Source organism: Poecilia reticulata, chromosome 17 (assembly GCF_904066995.2).
Source record: "Poecilia reticulata chromosome 17, P_reticulata-male-v2, whole genome shotgun sequence".
Taxonomy (NCBI): domain Eukaryota; kingdom Metazoa; phylum Chordata; class Actinopteri; order Cyprinodontiformes; family Poeciliidae; genus Poecilia; species Poecilia reticulata.
In genome coordinates this window covers 7,543,718-7,561,348 of record NC_088846.1, presented here as the reverse complement: position 1 = coordinate 7,561,348, position 17,631 = coordinate 7,543,718, and the positions used below count along the sequence as shown (strand labels likewise).

Below are 17,631 nucleotides of genomic sequence, written 5' to 3'. Positions count from 1 at the left end.
TACAAACGTTAGCAAATTTTATTGAGGTCTGGTTGATAGTCCAAGGTAACGTATAATTGCGAATTGGAAAGAAAATGATTCATGGTTTTTAAAGTGTTTCACAATAAAAAAATCTGAAAAATGTGAGTCATACATTTGGTTTTAGTTCACTTTACTTTAGATGCTAATGGAAGTCATCTACCTCGTTTGAAACCAATATTTTAAGATGTAAAGATCCCAAACAGTACTGGTTAATTCAACATCTGAAAGCGGAAGGAGGAAGGCACAATGGCAAATCTGTTCAGATGTAGTTGTCCATCGTAATGGAGAGCATCAACAATAGAAACAGCCGAGAGCAACATGTTGGAGGAGATGCTCTGGAGGAGATGCAGAGAACCATAGCTCAGGCAGGAGAACTTTGTTAACACTGAGTTATTTGTTATTTACTCCAGAAATCTGGGCTTTGCAGAAGAAGGGCGAAAGAAATGAAACACAGCTGAAGGAAAGCTGTAAACGAAATCCTACTTGCCATTTGGCGCCACGACAAACATTCAAAGAAGGTGGATTGCTCAGATGAGGAAATAGTTGTGGTTTTTAGTCTGCTTGCAAAACGTTGTGGCAGAAAACAAACACTGCACCGCACCCTGAACTCACCATCCCCACAGGGAACCATGGAGGTGGAGACACTTTTAGCAGGAACTGGTTGCATTTTATGGGAAGACGGATTGATGGTAAACCTGTTAGGTGATTCAAAAGCATTGAAAGGTTCACCTTCTACGAGGGAGACGACCTAAAACATTCAAGTGTTAGAATATATAAAGGTTGTGTTAATGTATAAACATTAAGACCTAAGACTAAATTATGAAATCAGTTGTTTCAAGTCTGTCTAGTCAATCCCCAACTAGTTGGACTTGAGGGCAAATGTTTCAGTCTCTAGATAGGAAAACCTGGTAGAGACATAATAACCCGACTGTCTTCTATCTGTAACTGTTGCAAAAATGTTGGTCTTACAAGTTGTGGCATTTAAAAAAAAAAGAAAAAAAAGCACTTTTCAGACCCTCTGGAACTTTTACAATGTGATAAAATGTGAAAACTTTTGCTCGGCATCGTTTATTTTACCCCAAAAATACAAGAACTGTAAAGAAAGACTTACAAACTGTTCACTTTAGTTCTCATTTTATAATGTCTGAAAAATCAGCAGCTGGACTTTCATTTATTATTTATTTCTTTATTTGTTTGCTGGTTTATTTATTTATTATGTGTGAATTATTATGTCAATACACCACGTTTTATGTCCAGAGTCTCATCAAACAGAAGAGGCAGGAGAGCGACCTGGACACGTGAGTCCACACGTCGTCGACATTTTACTATTAGAAAATATCCACTGAATTACTTTTTCATTTTTTTAAATTATTTATTCTGTCAGTGACCTATTTGTCTCAGTGATAGAAAAAACACACACAGGCTGAATTAAAGTTTAGCAAATATAAGCTTAGGCTTTAAAGACTTGAAATGTGCAGATTCTCATCAGGCCCGGCTTGAAAGGGGAACCAGGAGATCGTGGGCTGCCGGGGCCGCCGGGGCCTCCTGGCTCTCCGGGGCCTCGCTACACACACAAAGAGGGACGTGGGAAACCTGGGCCACAAGGACCACAAGGAACTCCTGGAGCCCCGGGAACACCGGGGGGCGACGGACAAAAGGTTTTGTTTGTTTCACTGCCTTGCATTTCAGATGCATAAGAAGATCTGCTGCTTTACGTAAATTACTTCGGCTTCCCATACGTCTCACATCAGCAGGGTTATCACATTGTCACAGAGCCTTTCCTGAAAGCATCACAACTCTGAAGTATTATATATTTCATGTATGCATAATGTGATTTAATGTTGTGTTTTCTTATGCAGATGCTCTGTCTGCACTGATGAAGAGTCTTTCACTTTGTGCGACTGAACAGAGCAGAATTTGTTCTGAAGTTTCATCCCTAAATTCTCAGTCGATCCATAATTTATAGTATTTGAATATTAATGCAAACTAAGAATCCCACACCCTTTGCCTCAGTACATACACATAATATTGTAGTCTTGTGTGTTAAGTGTGTAAAGTGATTTCAGAACAGTTTGCAAGTCTCAAACAATTACAAGAGTTTTGTTGTTTGTTGTTTGGCCATTTATTCCCCCTAACCTTCTGAATCTTTCACTTTCGCCTTTTGCAGGGAGGCAAAGGTGAAAAAGGTGAAGTGGTGAGTATCTTTATACTTGGAATTCTGCTTTATTTGTGTTTGCATTGCTGTTGTTTGAGACGCGTGAGTAATGGAGATGTGATTCTCCCATCAGGGTCAGAAAGGACAACAGGGATTTCCAGGTTTGAGCGGAGAGGCTGGAGCTAAAGGAGACAAGGTGCTTCTACAGACGATCCCAAATGATTTTTGGTGAAAGCATATTTGTTCTCCATTCAGTGGGTAGAGAATTCAGAATTTTACTCATCAAGTAAGAATAAAAAGTAAAGTATAGGAAAAAATACTCTGGAAAAGACATTTTTTCAAAACAGTTACTCAAGTAAATGTAACTGAGTAACTTTAGGTGGTTACTCTGCACATGGTTGGCCAGATGCATAATTCATTTACCTTAAAGAATGAACTACCAGCATTAAAGGTGTGAAATGATGAAGGAGTGGAATAACCAGCTGCACTTTTTATATGCTGTACATGACAATTGTTTAATTTGAAATCTATAATAGTTTTAAAAGTTAGCAAAAAAAACAACAAAAAAAACCTAAACAACTATTAGTGGAGAACTCGAAGGTGGTTTCTGTTCTGGCATTGATTAGGTTTTAGACTTAGTCCTTAACAAAGCTTTTAATCTAAAAAGGTTGATGGCATTAACCAAAAAAAAAGTTTAATCTTTTAATTAAATTTAAAAAAGACAAGAGACGGGAAAAGTAAATGTTTTGATGATGTCTTCTCTGTTCACAGGGGGACCCAGGCGTTGGTCTGCCAGGCCCCCCGGGTCTCCCAGGACCCCCAGGGCCTCCCAGATCCCGCAGTGTGCCAGTGAGCAGACTATGATGAAATTTTACAAATGGTTTGTAAAATTGCCTTCATATTTTTGACATCATATTTATGTTTTAGTATGGACCAGATGCCCTTGGTTCTGGCTTTGAGGATCTGGACACCGATACCATTTACATCAGGGTAAGAGCCGAAAACGTATAAACGCTACGATAATTTGAGATGATTTAACTTCTGTTTGATTTCCAGGGTCCAGCAGGTCCTCCGGGGCCTCCGGGACCACCTGGGCCTCCTGCACCACAGCTGTCATCAGAACTGACCCCTAGCCACACTGGACCCCCGGGTGCACCTGGCGGTGATGGACTTCCAGGCGAACAGGGAATACCAGTAGGTTACCTGTCAACTTAAGGTGCATTTAGATACGAGTAGAAAAACGAAAATTATACTGTGTTCAGTCATCCATGTTTTATATCTATCAGGCCCCCAGACTGGAAATCTAAAAATGTTTCATTCGTTGTATTTCCAGTCATGATACAGGTTCTGTCACCAGGTTGACATTTGATTCTGTTTTTAATCTCTATATCTGCATTTGTCTCTGTCATCTATGTGGTATCCATGTTTTACTGTCACCCCATCCTGTTCTAGCTTCATTTTTCCTGTCCATCCATCTTCTACACTCTTGCCATTTCTCTGTCTCCTCTACTTTCTTGCAGATATTTGAGGATGACTTAAGTGGCTCTGGGCCTGTTGGTTCAGCTTTGAGTCCAGAGCTGGCGTCAGTTCTCAATACAGAACTCGCTACTGGTTCCGGTTCTGATTTTAGTTCCGCCTCCGGTGTCGGTTCGGGTTCTGGGCTTGAGTCCGCCTGGGGCTCGGGCGAGGTATTCTGGCCTGGTTTCACCCAGGAATAAGGGAGCAATGAATGACAGGAGCGCAATCCAATGCATGAGTAGAGTGCCCAAACTCCGTAAAGACGTAATGAAGACGACACATTTGTCGCAGTGACGAAATTCCTGCCGAAAGCTTGTTTTTCAAATTCAAACTTTTGGGGCTTGTATCATCATTTTTTTTTACAGCTTTTAGTTTTTGGGATTGTAGCGATTGAGTTATGTTCCTTTTCCTTTCTGAAGTCAAGAATGGCAGCCAAATATGCAGTCAAAAATATCACAAGAACAATGGAGATTTGTGCAGGACACAAAACCTAAAGGTAAAGCAGTGATAGTAACGTCGCCAGTTTGAATGCGAGTTCATACACCAGAGATCAATGTCGTGGTTTGTCCAGTGAGGAAGTCAGGAAAAAGGTCAACACCTCGGAGAGAGTTAAACATGGTTGGTTCACCTTCGGTTTGTGTCATAAGAAAGAAGATCCCTTCAGACCTCAGCACAAACTATTTCTTGGCAAACCACCAATGATTCCCAGTGGGGAGGAAATCCACTGATGGAAGAAAATTGTACTATCTGGTATTCAGGTAGTTGGTGAACTCGTTCTTTGGGTATGTAAACTTGCTGAACCCAGACTTGACCGACGATGATGCGACGATCTCTTTCTATTGCTCAAAAACCCGATTAAAGTCTCTTTTCCCTCACTAATCTGTGGCTTTCTTACATCTACAAAGAGGTTTAGTCCCCAGTTCTTTGCATTTTCGTTGCAGTCTGCCTCAGAAAATATTCTTACTGAACATTTTAGTGACCGCTGATTGCAAACATTTAAAAATTCGTCCACAAAAAACAAAGGGTAATAATTTTAGTCATTTCAGGAATCTCCAAGGAGATACTCCAGAAACTTCCTTCACGTTGGAAGTTCTGTGATTTAGTTTCATTTCACAGTTTCAAGATTACCTTTGCGATTCTAAAATATGATGATATCTGCCCTTTGAGGTCACTGCTTCAAATGTCAAGCGATAATGACTTAACATTGTCGGCAGTCATTGTCTTTACTACAATCCGTCTGTGCTGAATTCATTTTTAACTCCTGGCTGAACATGCATCCATTCTGATTTTTTGTCAGCACAAAATGGGCACATTAGGCACCACATTCAACAGCCAATCAGGATGAGAGAAAAGCTTCTGAGTGACGTAGGGGTTTATCCCAAGGTGACATTGAAACAATAATTCTCGATTTAGCACATGGGAAAAACTTTCAGGTAAACTTAAGTTTTATGCTAAAATCAAACTCAGTCCTGTGGTCACATTTTTAATTTTGCACATTTGATCTGAACGTAAAACAGGAAGTATAAAAATGCTGTTTTTATCGTGATGCGTCATATCGAAGAACAAATAAGATTCACTATTCCTTTTTTTGTTAATTAACAATTGAAGGAACAAACACTGGCTATGCTAAAGCTGGCACAGATGAGCTCTACTACACCGTCATATTACTTGAATAATTGAGGAATATACTTTAACATCAAAATTGTTGTGAAATGAACAATTCATTTCCTAATAACTACTTGGAGCAGCACATTCTACTCTAAAACCTTGTGGTGTAAATGGCACCTTCAGGGATGCGCATGTCACCCTTTGCATGTACAAGTCGGCGGATTGCATTAAACACTAGACAAACATGGCTGAATACTCATCATTTCATCTGTGAAGATGAATAGTGAGATGAAGAAATTATCCACGCCATTGCAGTTGCTAACACCGCTACAGACATGCTACATGTAGCTAAGTTGCATGTGGTCCAGTGTAACAATCCCATGGATGATTTCATGCCTCCATCAAACCGACTGTCATTATTCCCTTCCTCTGTTCTCTGTGAAACTCGGTGTTGATCCCAGCTGGAAAGCCTGAGGGATCAACAGAGAGCTTTGTCACCATGTTAGCATGCACCATGGTACTTTTCACTTTCTCGTTGTTCCTTAGCAGCCATTTAATTTGCGGCTGGTTGTGTTTGTCCATCCAGGGTCCTGCAGGGACAGCTGGCTCCCCGGGCCCACAAGGGGGTGCTGGACCAAAGGTACGGTCATCTTTGTGAAGATGATAACAACAGACGATAGATTTGACTGTTTTCTAGACAGTTCCATTTCTAGGCAGATGGAAGAGACGTTGTCTGTCACCACAAAGGAATGTCTGTTTGTTTGGTTTTCTTTGTTCATGTTATATTTTTATACTTTCAGGGTGACCAAGGGATACCTGGACCACCTGGACCAAAGGTAATTAATTAATTGACTTCTAACAGTTACAGGACGTGCATAATCTGTGTTGATTTCCCCCAAATGAGTACATTGTTGGGTGAGTAAAAAAGAGCTGATCTGTTGAATGTGTCAGCCTTCTTGATCTGTGTGTCTTTGTCTCCTTAGGGTGAAAGTGGAGATGTGGGCCCACCAGGGTCTCCTGGACTCCAAGGGCCCAATGGTCGACCAGGAAGAAGGGGGCCTGCAGGTCCACCAGGACCCCCGGGCTCACCTGGCCCTCCAGGAACCAAAGTCCTCATAGAGGTGATTGTGGTTTACGTCAAACACAGACCATATAAACAACTGCTAGCATAAGGAATGAAATGAGCCATGGATGAGCAGAAGGGCACATTAGAAAGGAAGAGTGCAGGTTGGGTTCTTCATTCACAACATTAGAGCCTTTTAGTTTCACACAAGACTGTTTCCTTTGTTTCTTTTTCAAAGGATATGGAAGGATCGGGAAAGAGCGACTTGTTAATTAGGACAGGAGTAAGAGGACCGCAGGTCAGTGGAAAACATCTGTATGTTTATGTGTGTGTTCCTAATATTATGTGGTAAATCTTTTCTTGTTTTTTCAAGGGCCCTCCAGGCGTACCAGGACCCCCTGGACCACCGGTAATCTCTTCATATGTACACCTCCTTGACTTTTTCACACTTTTATTATGTTGCCGACACAATTTTGTAAACAACAAATATAGATTTCAGGGATCAATACAAACAGGAGCATATGAGTTGCACTGATATGTGCAACTCATACGCACATAATAGTGTGCGCTCATATGCAACTGGTGGATTTCATCTTTTTTCTCCGTTTCTGCTCCGGTGACATGTTCATGCGTTCACCGCGACGCGTCACAAATCTATCCCACATTCTACTGTAAAAAACAAAAAATAAACGGAAACCACATCTCGCTTCACTTCCACGTCACTATTATGTACAACTCCGTGTTGGAGAAAGTCTCAGTAAAATACAGTTTGTTCCTGGGGAAATGATTTGCTTCATTAGTGACGGTGTTCTTGTGATGCCTTTAGGGTGAGGACGGCGGCCCCGGAGTTCCTGGGACTTCTGTCAAGGTGGGGCCTTTATAAACTGGAGTGGATCACATTTCTTTTGTAAACAATTTGCTGTCTATCCGCTCCTCATCCGTCCCTGTTCAATGGGTTTCAGATATTATATTAAGTGAAGTCCTTGTCATAATAATTGATGTACCAAACTCTTTCCAAGCTGAAGAAAATCCCTTTAAAGCAGCATCACTTCCACTTAGGAACAAATGGCAGCTCAGCAAACTAAACTGGAACATTGTGTACAAAAGAAATGTGTATTATTTTTGCTGCATCAGGCAAATATATAAATACATAACATCCACTTGATGTTGCACTCTATAACTTCTATCGTTTCAGGGGGAGCCAGGGAAACGAGGACCAGACGGCCTTCAGGGCGTTGCAGGACTGCCAGGTGCTAGAGTAAGCATCAGCAGTAACATGGCGATGTAGGCGTGCACAGAATACCAGCATTACGTTGGTATGATGAGTAAAACAGGGCAGACATTAGCGTATAATATTTGTTTTCATGTTGTTGGGTTGGCATGTGAACATGATAGTGATCCAACTCAGGATTCTGGGTCGTTATACTGAAGCAGAGAAGCGATGTCTGCTGTCGAACTGGTGGAAAATATACATAAAATGCCAGCTATCAGCCATTAAAGCAATGTTTTAATATCGGACTCCCCTGTTAAAGACACGTAACAGTAAATGTCAATAAATGTATCTTTTGTTGCAGGGGCAAAATCTCTCTGAAAAAAAACTATTAGATACCCTTAAAAAAATCAACTCAAACTTTTTTTTTTTTTACTTTTCCACTTATTGTTTTAATATCTTTAAAACGATGGCGACACAAATTAAAATTTTGCTGATTGCTGTTTGGGTTTGTTCTCCCTGAACAAACCCAAAGTCAAATTTAGGTAACTTTATGGTGTTTTACATATCCGGCTAATCTGTAGTGATCTGTTAGTACAAAGCCTTGGGATTAGTTGGATTAATTGGTCTGCAGTTATTGCCAAAACATTCTAATTGATGTTACTTATTTCTTCTTTCAAACAGGGGTCCAAAGGAGAAAAAGGCAGCCCAGGACCAAAGGTAGGAACATTGGATACAATTATAAATGATTTATGCAGCACAAGTCAAATCCTTCAGTCTGATAAATATATAAAATGCTGTTGGAAATAAGCATTTTGCTTTCAGGCACAGTTTTAATAAATGTAAATACTGGCACCGCAGGGCGATCCAGGTGCTGACGGGCTCAGTATCACAGGACCGCCTGGACCTCCAGGACCTCCAGGACCTGCTGTAAACCTGCAGGAAGTAGGCGTTCACACAAACACACCCAGTCTTCTCATTTAAATGAAATGTCACTTACAATCCAAGATTACAATTAAATTCTTCTGACAGGATTTTGTGTTTGAATGCAGTCGGTTTAAAGCACAAGTTTGGAAAAAAGAAAAAAAAAAAAGAAAATGTACTACTTTTGCTGTAATACGTTGATCATATTGTTGGTGAAGTCATTAAAAGATGCTTTGTGTTTTGAATCATGCATTGTGTCTGCAGCTGCTCCAGAACGCTACAGATGGGATGTTAAACTTCACCGAGCTCAGAGGACCCCCGGGGCCCAGGGTGTGTGTCTCTGGCTACACGTGTAAAAACTGACAACGGTTTTGCAGTTTGATGCATTTTTATATGTAAATACCCAAATGGGTTTTGCAACATGAGAAAAAAAATACACCATGTTTTTGCAGCAGCTATAAGCAATGGTTATTTAGTATTTATTTTATTTAGTCACTGATTTTTTTTTTTTTCAGAACTATGAAAGTGTAACCAAACTGCTGCCATTTAGTTTAATGCTGTGGCTTTGTCAGAATAGATAAATAACCGAGACTCGCTGCTTTTCCTGTTGGACACGAGTGTATTTGTGTGTGTTTGACTTGCTCCAGGGCCCTGAAGGTTTGCCGGGACAAGCCGGATTTCCAGTAAGTAACTTTTGTAACTTGCTACTCCGCTGTATGCTGAGCCTGTTGGCCCAGCCGACTCTGTGGCTCACTGACTGTATCAATGTCGGTTTGCTACATCAGTAAATCTTTCTTTTTCAGTAATCCAGCTGCTTAATTTGACAAGAATCTACTTCATACATTACCTTCAGGCTACATGCAGTAGAATTTCCAAAATGGCTAACCCGAACAAATGAACCTCTAGTTTTATGGTCGTCCTTCCTGAACCTTTGAATTGAAGACGGTCAATAACAATTTACTGACTTTCTTCCCTTTCCTAGGGCCCTAGAGGACCAAAAGGAGACAAAGGCCCTGAAGGTATTCAGGGAGCCACAGGAGAGAAGGTTAGCAACGAGATTTTACAGCCTAAATGAACAGCAGACACATCCTGACATATTCTGGAAAATATAGCCATTTGTGTTTTCTCTCACTTCCTTTTCAAGCTTCTTACTGATTGTGAAAATCGCCATGATTCAGTCTCCCTCCCTCAGCAATCCACACTGAAGAGTGTTGTTGTCAGTGCAACATCATAGCTCTTTGTTTGTAGGATGTTTGAGTTTCCAGCTGGGTGTCTGCTGAGCAACACCAAGCTGGAGGAAAATATAACAATTTATTTGTGTATCAGTCGTAAATATTTTTGAAAATATTGGGATTTTTGTATCATTTTTATTGTTTTTTTTTTTGCTTTTTATTTGTTTTTACAGGGAGAAAAGGGCGAACCTGGCGTGACAATTGCTGCAGATGGATCTATCTTGTCTGGACCGAGGGGCCCTCAGGGGCCAAAGGGCCCAAAGGTATGTAACATACCTTTGGGCCCTTTGGGCCCAAGTTACTTAAGTAACTTGTTTATGTTCTGTTTAAGACATGGAGATGAAACATGTATTTCTATCAGGATTGCTCTCACTTCTGTCGTAAAATAGAATTACAATGCTTCATTGAATGCTGGTCATTCTAGTCAGCTGATTTAAATCAGGAGGAAAAAAGCAACGTAAGTTAAGATGGAAACCAGATTGTGATGAAACATTTATGAACATTAAAATAGAAATAACTTTTTGAAAAAATGTCTCATCTGTGCCATGTTACACATAGAAGTGCAAAAATTAAGGTTTTTCAATGTATTTTTTGTTTGTTTGTTTGTTTTACTCCATAATTTCATGCTTTATTGTTCTGCTCTGTGATCTCCCAGGGCGACCGTGGTTTCCCAGGAGCCACTGGGCCTGTGGTGAGTTTATAATAAGTTTAATATTTTAAAAGTTTACTGGTGTTACACTCCTAAAATGTCAATTTAAGAAGAAGTTGACAATCCTGACACTAAAGCTGTCTAACAGACTGCCTTTCGTTTCAGGGGCCGATGGGATATCCTGGTCAAAAAGGGGAATACGGTTTCCCTGGACGCCCAGTGAGTAGTTTTTTATGATCACGTACCTGCTGGCCGTACAGTGCGGATAGCAAGTGAATAAACGCGGCACTGTGAAAACTACAATCTGCTCCTGCATTTATTTTTAGAGCCAACAGGTAAACGCTGCTGTCTCTTGTTGTAGGGACGACCCGGTATGGTGGGGAGGAAAGGCGACCGAGGAGAATCTGTCAGCCTGCCGGTGAGGAGGAACACTCAGGCAGAGATGTGGTTAATGTTAATGTGTGGTTAATGTAAACTCAGAGGAGTTCAAAGATTTAAGGAGCGACTTACTTTAAAACAAATGCAGAAACAATATTTCTTCTTCTTTTTTTTTTTTTTTAGGGTCCTCCAGGCCCTCCGGGTCCTCCTGGTGCACCAGGAAGAATTCTGGGTCTAAATGGAGTAAGTATGCAGTGATCATGGCTAATGTGAACGTTTTATAATTAAAGGAACATGATACTTGATGTTTTTTTTTATTCTATCTGGCTCTTCTTGCATTATGAAGTGCAATAAGTATTATAGTATTATAGCTTTATAGCACAAAACAAGTTACTGACGGCCCTGGTGTGTAAAAGAACTGAACAATGGTTTATGTGACTTGGTTCCATAGTTAGTTTGGAGTTCTGTTTCATCCCTACTGACCACCAGAGGGCGCTGCTGAAAGCACTGAATGTTCCCTTCATGCATCGTTTGAGCAATAATATCTACAGAGTCACACCTGTGACATATCGGATGACCAACCAGAGACCATGTCGCATGTCGTCAGCCGAGGCTCTGTCCCTACAGAAACTCCTCGCGAAATGCCAGGATTCTGAGTGACAGGGAATCTCTGGCGGTCATCCGGGATTCATAGAAACGCAGTTACATACATAACTTTACCATCTTCCTCGCCGTGTGTAGGACCGATAGAAACTTTGAAAGCACTTGGCTCATACAACTGGACAACAATCCTGCCGTTTCTGGTCAAACTCCTGATTTAAATCTGATTGAGCTGCACAGCATCAGATAAAATATGGTGTTAATGCATGGAAACCCTCCACTCCTTCAAAGATCACTGATTTAACTTCACACAGTGAGAAAAAACGTTTTTCGGTGACGAGGCAAATACTTTTTTACAACAATGTCTAGTTTAGGGAAATAAGATGATAAACATTATAAATAAATCTCCCTGATGTTCTGATCAACTCGTGAAAAAAGGCAAAGTGTGACGTTAAAAGTTCCCACAATTACTTTTATAGCGTGGGGAATATAAGCTGTGCAAATAATTGAGATTTCACAATTACTCCAAAATAAGACGTGGATTTTTTTTTTGGGCCTTTTTCTGTTCTTAAATAAAATGAGATTTTTCTTTCTCTTTAGTGTAAGATTTCAATAAAAAAAATCTTTTTCTACTCTTATTTTGCAGGCGTTTCAGAAAGTGCTGAGGGTGCTGTATTTATTACTTAGCAAAAGTTTATTGCAAATTGATTTATGATCAGAACTGATTGTTATTCTGGACTACTTGTATAATATGATGTCTAATATTGCAACATAACTTCATGTCTTTTTAAAGACATTTTCAAAAGGTTCCCAGCATTTTCGTATTGCATAGTTTCACCTGAAATGAAAACTTATTTTTCTTCCGTTTTATTTCATAATGAAAAGTTTTGTTGCACCAAAGTAAAACTACATCCTCAAATCTTAACAGCATTGAAATAATATACAGACCGGATGTTATTGCCAGTTAAATTAGTTACCATTCAGGTCTGAGCGTTTAAATACCCGACTGGACAGAAGATGAACGGTATTTAACAATGCAGAGAGTTTAGATTTCTACATTTTTGATGAAAACTCTTAAAGCTTCGTTGAAATGAAACTCTGCTCACACTGCTCTCCTTTGAACCCAAAAGACAGTGTTCCCGGTGCGCCCCAGACCGCACTGCAAACTGGGACGAGTAAGTCTGAACCGGACTGTCTGAATGGTCCCTTCCTGTTGGAAATGGGACCATCTGGTGGTTCTGGTGGTGTGTGGGTTTTTGTCTGTTTTTTGTTGTTGTTTTTTTTAAATAAAGCATGAAACCTCTCTGGTGCCTCCTTCCCTCCTTGTTACCTTCCCTTCCTGTTCTCCTAACGGTGTCTGATAGAGCCACGTGAATGTGGACGTGGTGTTTTACTTTGCATCAGGCTTTAACATTTGTCTTGCACAGATTCCCTGCAACATGAAAACATTTTTTTTTTTTTGTCCAAAACGAAACCAGAAAGATCAATTCCTGCATCGCTACAGATGGTTGAGCCGAGTCCAGTCACTAAAGACAAATGTTAATGCGAGGTGTTTGGGGGGAGCATGCCGATCGCTACTTAGCTCATCTGCTCTTTTCCTCCTCAAAAGCTCATGGATGAGAAATGCTGAGTGAAGGGAAGGAGCATGTCTTGTGTTTATGTAAATCAGAGTTGGTTCATCGTTTAATCAGTCGCTGAAAGAATGAAACTGCATGACATGTATAATAATCTTTTTTGGTTGTAAAAGCGATGGAGCTCCATCTCTGATCAACTTACTGTTGGGTAGATAAGTAAGGTTTCTTCCTGGTGTCGGGGTTTTTTTTTTTTTTTTTACTGTTTAGCATGTTGGAAAGGGATTCCTAGTGGGCCGAATAACATATCCTCAAAGCCTGACGAGCAAAAAAAACAAAAAAAACCCACTGTGACTGGATCCCTATGTTGATGATCAACTGCTGTAGGATGTTGTGTCCCTTTAATAAAGTGATGTAAAGCCAGAGTTATATTTGAAAGGAATGTTTCTGAGAGCAAAGTCTGGTATCTCATATTCTCTGAGAAAAACCCCGGAACAGATCTAACTCCAAACCATTTCTAATTTTCCCTGCGCTGTAAAACCTTTGTGCTTTATTCCCCGTGCGTTAACCTCAATAACTGTCTCTTGGGTTTAATCAGTTTTTTCGCAGGGCTGGCAGCAACGTTATCGACACCCTTTTTACCCCGTTTAATGTCTAGCCGTATGTTTAACCCATGCACACAATCTGAGCAATCTGGTTATTAATGTGCCTCTGTATGTGTGTGTGTGTGCGTGTATGCGTGTGCGCGTGTGTGTGTGCGTTTGTTTGTAATACCTTGTGGGGACGATTTTCCTGACACATACTAATTGCTCCTTGTGGGTACCAATTGGTCCCCACAAGGAGCAATTGGTACCTTGTGGGGAGCAATTGGTCCCCACAATTGGACCCCTGGCCTTGTGGGGACCAATTAGACCCCTGACCCTAAAACAGGAAATCCAGTTTTAGGGTCAGGGGTCAGATTTAGGACTAAGGTGTGAATTGAGTTTTGGTTAGGGTTAGGTATGTGATGGTTAGGGTTAGAAAAAGGGTAAAGGTAAGATTTAGGCTGTAGAAATGAATGGAAGTCAAAGTAAAGTCCCCACAAAGATAGTCACGCAAACATGTGTGTGTGTGTGTAGGAGTCGGTCACAAAGAGAGACTCTGTGGGACTTAAAGGAGACAAAGGCGACGAAGGGATGCCCGGTGAGCCCGGAACGCCTGGTAAGATCCGTCTCATTCCTGCAGCAGCAGCCTCTGAATCTGCATCCCTTCAACTTGTTGCTTTCTTTTTTTATTCACGGCACACCGTATTATGACCCTGTTTCCCGCCAGCACCCACGTCACCTGATGCGGTAGAGGTGAGTGAAAGCCTCTCTTGCACATCTCCAACAGACACAATCAGATAAAGCAGTGGAGGAGAAATCGTTGTCACGTTTTTGACGCGTTCCTGTTCAGAGCGACACGCAAAGAACGTGAGGAAACGAGCTGAGATTTGCTTTAGACGAAGTTTAGCAGCTTCAGGTGATCAGAACGTGGAAGACGAACAACGAGCCCATTAGCTGCATGTGCTAATCGTACATCACAATCCACTGTTATCACATGCACCCAGTAAGGATGTGTAAATGAAACACTTTCAAATAAAGTCATCTTTGATTTAAATAAAAGCAAATTAGAAAGTCCAGTGTTTGATTTGAGGATGTTTACTTAAGATGAAATCGTTTTAGTTTTGTTTTGCTCAACTGTTTTCTGCCGTTCAGGGAGCTAAAGGCGATCTGGGGGTCAAAGGTGAAAAGGGAGAAAAAGGCGACTCGGTCCTGCCCGGTCCTCCAGGACTTCCAGGGAAATCCGGACTTGTGGTGGGTTCAGCTCGAATCGAAAAACGGATCAAACTTTGGTTCTGTTCCCTGCTCACGCCAGTCGCCAGAACTCACGAAGAGTTACGATGATCAAACTGTATGGAGAAATATTTCATTCCATTTTTAACACTGAATTTTAAAACATTTGAAAAATGATGTTGAACCTGAGCAGGATGTACATCGAAGCTGCTGCTTATTATCAAAAACCGGAGATGCAAAATTTGGGCCGATATCGATAGCCAATATTAATGTTGCTGTTTTGGTTTGATAACCGATACTTACTGATATTATATATTTATCAACTATTTTGACACTTTTGGAGGAAAAAAAGACCAGAAACAGACAGCAACAAGATGGAAACAAATATCAGTTGTATTGCTGATGAGTTAAAAATATGACTAATATTGTCTGATACCAATGTTGGTGCCGATGTATCGTGTATCACTATCAAACCCATTAAAATGTTATAATTAAGTAAATGTAAGAGAGTGTTGGACAAAAACCCCACACCGCTTTCTTAACGTAATCCATTCATCTTTGTGTTTGTGTCTTCAGGGTCCAAAGGGGGAGTCTGTTGTAGGTCCCCCAGGTCCGGCTGGTTCTTCTGGTCAACCCGGAGCTCCGGGGCTCGGAAAACCTGGACCCCGAGGCCCGCCTGGCCCTGCTGGACCCCCGGGACCGGCCCCCGAATATGGATCTGGTAAATGTTTGACACAAAGAGATTCAGGAGGAACTGAGGTGTACGTCTGTAATCATGCTGCATATCTTCTCCTCAGACGTCAGTGTCCCTGGTCCTCCAGGTCCTCCCGGTCCACCAGGATCTCCAGGCTACGCTAACATGGTAAGATGGCTAATCCAAAGCGCTAGAAAGCACCGGAAAGCACCGGCAGTGACGTTGTGATGGTGTGTGGTCAGGTGACGACCTACAAGACCGTCAAGGCTCTCACCAGAGAGACCCAGAGAGCCGCTGAGGGAACGCTGGCGTACGTGTCCGAGAGAGGAGGAGAGCTGTACATCAGGGCCCGCAACGGGTGGCGCAAAATCCAGGTTTGTACCGCAGATTTACATTCCTCTGAGCTGCCGTCTCAACTGTACACCTGGCATTAGATGGCGTCTGAGAGTTACAGCTGGAAAGATGCCGCTGTTGGGTTTTACCCATTAGTCACATCAAATGTCAAATGTGAAACTTTCAGATTTTAATTCTGAAAACATGATAAATACCCTGTGTTTTTATTCCCTCCCCAGTCATCCTCTAATTGGTGTTGGTCTCATAAAATACAATATTTTTTTAAGGTTGTGGCTTTAGTCATTTATCCTCCGCTCTTTGTTCTATTTATTTTTCGTCTTCTTGTGAGACTGGATGTGCATTTGTGATTTTGCTAAATCTGTTCTATAATTCTCCCATAATATCACAGTAAAGGTGACTGTGAATAGCTTCTGTCTGTTCGCGATGACTGGAAACACTTTTCTCATAAAATGATAAACAACCTTACATTTGTTTTTTTGTTTTTAGCTTGGAGAGCTGATTCAAAACGGAGCTTCCTCATCAGAAGCGTCTCAGGCTCTGAGCAGAGCAGGGGATTGGAGCAGACCACAAAGAGTTCACAGCCAGGTTCATACAAACACACACATATACACACACTGTGCATGTTATTTGTTTTTATCCGCAAAGTTTGCACATGCGCACAACGCTGGAGGGCAGAAAGACTATTCTTCTACAGGCTACCCGTAGCCGCGCTGCTGCGGTAGAACAATTTCTTTAACTAAATTAAATCTGGAGATGTAGATGTTATTAATTTAGTGCAGTGAGTCACAGGAAAGGGACAAACTTCACCAAAGAACTGTTAAAAGTGCTTCAAAAACCATTTTTTTTCTTGCTCTCTGTCTCGGATACGCTACATGCAGACTCGTTGCCATAGCAATTGATTCAACACCAAAAAACTCAAATATTTCGCACACAAAGAACGGAACATTACGCCCGTTACAGTGTTATGTTTTTAGCCTTAATGTTTATTTTGCGATTAATAATAAGTGACCGCTGTGGTTGATTAGCTACCGCTGCTATTACTGCTCTACTGATGAAATGTCAGAGTTGGTGAGCAGGTTGCCTTTTTTCTTAGTTTCTAACTGAACCAAAACACACCGAATTCCACGTCACATCTACATGTTACGGCTTCAAAATCAAACATGAATAACTGAACTACTTCCCTCTCAGTCTCTTTCTTTTCTTAATTAAAACGTTTTACTGATCTTGCTATCTAGTTGTCATAGTGTGGCAAAACACTGCGTCCCTTTTTTATATATATGAGGCGTAAATTTAAGGTTTAACGCGACAACTTAACAGATAAAAGCTTTGGTTGTTGTTGGGGAGCATCTTTCTGCCCTCCAGCAGGGAGATGGGGGCGGGACCTTGACGTCACGCTGCGTAAACCGCCTGGTTTTGTTGTTTCTGTTGATCAGGAGCTGCAGGACGGCAGCAGGGGATACCAGCCCAGCTACAATATCTTGCCACAGACCATTGAGTCCGTACCTGGAGTGAGTGGAACAGATGGCGCACTGAGTCGTCTTCGCCTTTCTCTACCGCTCATCTCTCCTCCTCTTTGCCTCCTTGTCTGAATTTAGCTCCATCTCGTGGCGCTGAATGCTCCGCTCAAAGGCGACATGCGCGGCATTCGCGGGGCAGACTTCCAGTGCTACCAGCAGGCGCGCTCCGTGGGGCTTACCGCCACCTACAGGGCCTTCCTGTCATCACACCTCCAGGACTTGGCGACCATAGTACGGAAGGCTGACCGTGACAACCTGCCGGTGGTTAATCTGAGGGTGAGGAAATGCTCTTCTTAGTCCAGGTTTTTTTTTTTTTAGATTTT

The 17,631-nt window shown here is 41.5% G+C and overlaps 1 protein-coding gene across 5 annotated transcripts in view; it reads left to right on the top strand.

Moving 5' to 3' along the window:
* The window catches only part of col15a1b (collagen, type XV, alpha 1b), a 46,933-nt gene that overhangs the window by 26,398 nt on the left and 2,904 nt on the right, over window positions 1-17,631 (top strand). For 2 of the 5 annotated variants that reach the window (XM_008433060.3, XM_008433056.3), the window contains 35 exons: window positions 1,279-1,319; window positions 1,500-1,679; window positions 2,189-2,215; window positions 2,310-2,372; window positions 2,948-3,025; window positions 3,104-3,166; window positions 3,233-3,370; window positions 3,697-3,864; window positions 5,889-5,942; window positions 6,103-6,138; window positions 6,286-6,423; window positions 6,604-6,663; window positions 6,739-6,774; window positions 7,192-7,233; window positions 7,561-7,623; window positions 8,260-8,295; window positions 8,437-8,520; window positions 8,764-8,829; window positions 9,147-9,182; window positions 9,482-9,544; window positions 9,905-9,994; window positions 10,387-10,422; window positions 10,546-10,599; window positions 10,742-10,798; window positions 10,942-11,001; window positions 12,489-12,533; window positions 14,048-14,129; window positions 14,241-14,266; window positions 14,666-14,764; window positions 15,320-15,464; window positions 15,541-15,605; window positions 15,680-15,811; window positions 16,278-16,376; window positions 17,225-17,299; window positions 17,387-17,584. In XM_008433060.3, the coding sequence (XP_008431282.2) occupies window positions 1,279-1,319; window positions 1,500-1,679; window positions 2,189-2,215; window positions 2,310-2,372; window positions 2,948-3,025; window positions 3,104-3,166; window positions 3,233-3,370; window positions 3,697-3,864; window positions 5,889-5,942; window positions 6,103-6,138; window positions 6,286-6,423; window positions 6,604-6,663; window positions 6,739-6,774; window positions 7,192-7,233; window positions 7,561-7,623; window positions 8,260-8,295; window positions 8,437-8,520; window positions 8,764-8,829; window positions 9,147-9,182; window positions 9,482-9,544; window positions 9,905-9,994; window positions 10,387-10,422; window positions 10,546-10,599; window positions 10,742-10,798; window positions 10,942-11,001; window positions 12,489-12,533; window positions 14,048-14,129; window positions 14,241-14,266; window positions 14,666-14,764; window positions 15,320-15,464; window positions 15,541-15,605; window positions 15,680-15,811; window positions 16,278-16,376; window positions 17,225-17,299; window positions 17,387-17,584 (2,735 nt within the window). The remainder of the gene's footprint in view (window positions 1-1,278; window positions 1,320-1,499; window positions 1,680-2,188; window positions 2,216-2,309; window positions 2,373-2,947; window positions 3,026-3,103; window positions 3,167-3,232; window positions 3,371-3,696; window positions 3,865-5,888; window positions 5,943-6,102; window positions 6,139-6,285; window positions 6,424-6,603; window positions 6,664-6,738; window positions 6,775-7,191; window positions 7,234-7,560; window positions 7,624-8,259; window positions 8,296-8,436; window positions 8,521-8,763; window positions 8,830-9,146; window positions 9,183-9,481; window positions 9,545-9,904; window positions 9,995-10,386; window positions 10,423-10,545; window positions 10,600-10,741; window positions 10,799-10,941; window positions 11,002-12,488; window positions 12,534-14,047; window positions 14,130-14,240; window positions 14,267-14,665; window positions 14,765-15,319; window positions 15,465-15,540; window positions 15,606-15,679; window positions 15,812-16,277; window positions 16,377-17,224; window positions 17,300-17,386; window positions 17,585-17,631) is intronic. The other 3 variants (XM_008433057.3, XM_008433059.3, XM_081597919.1) reach the window with 3 other exon arrangements.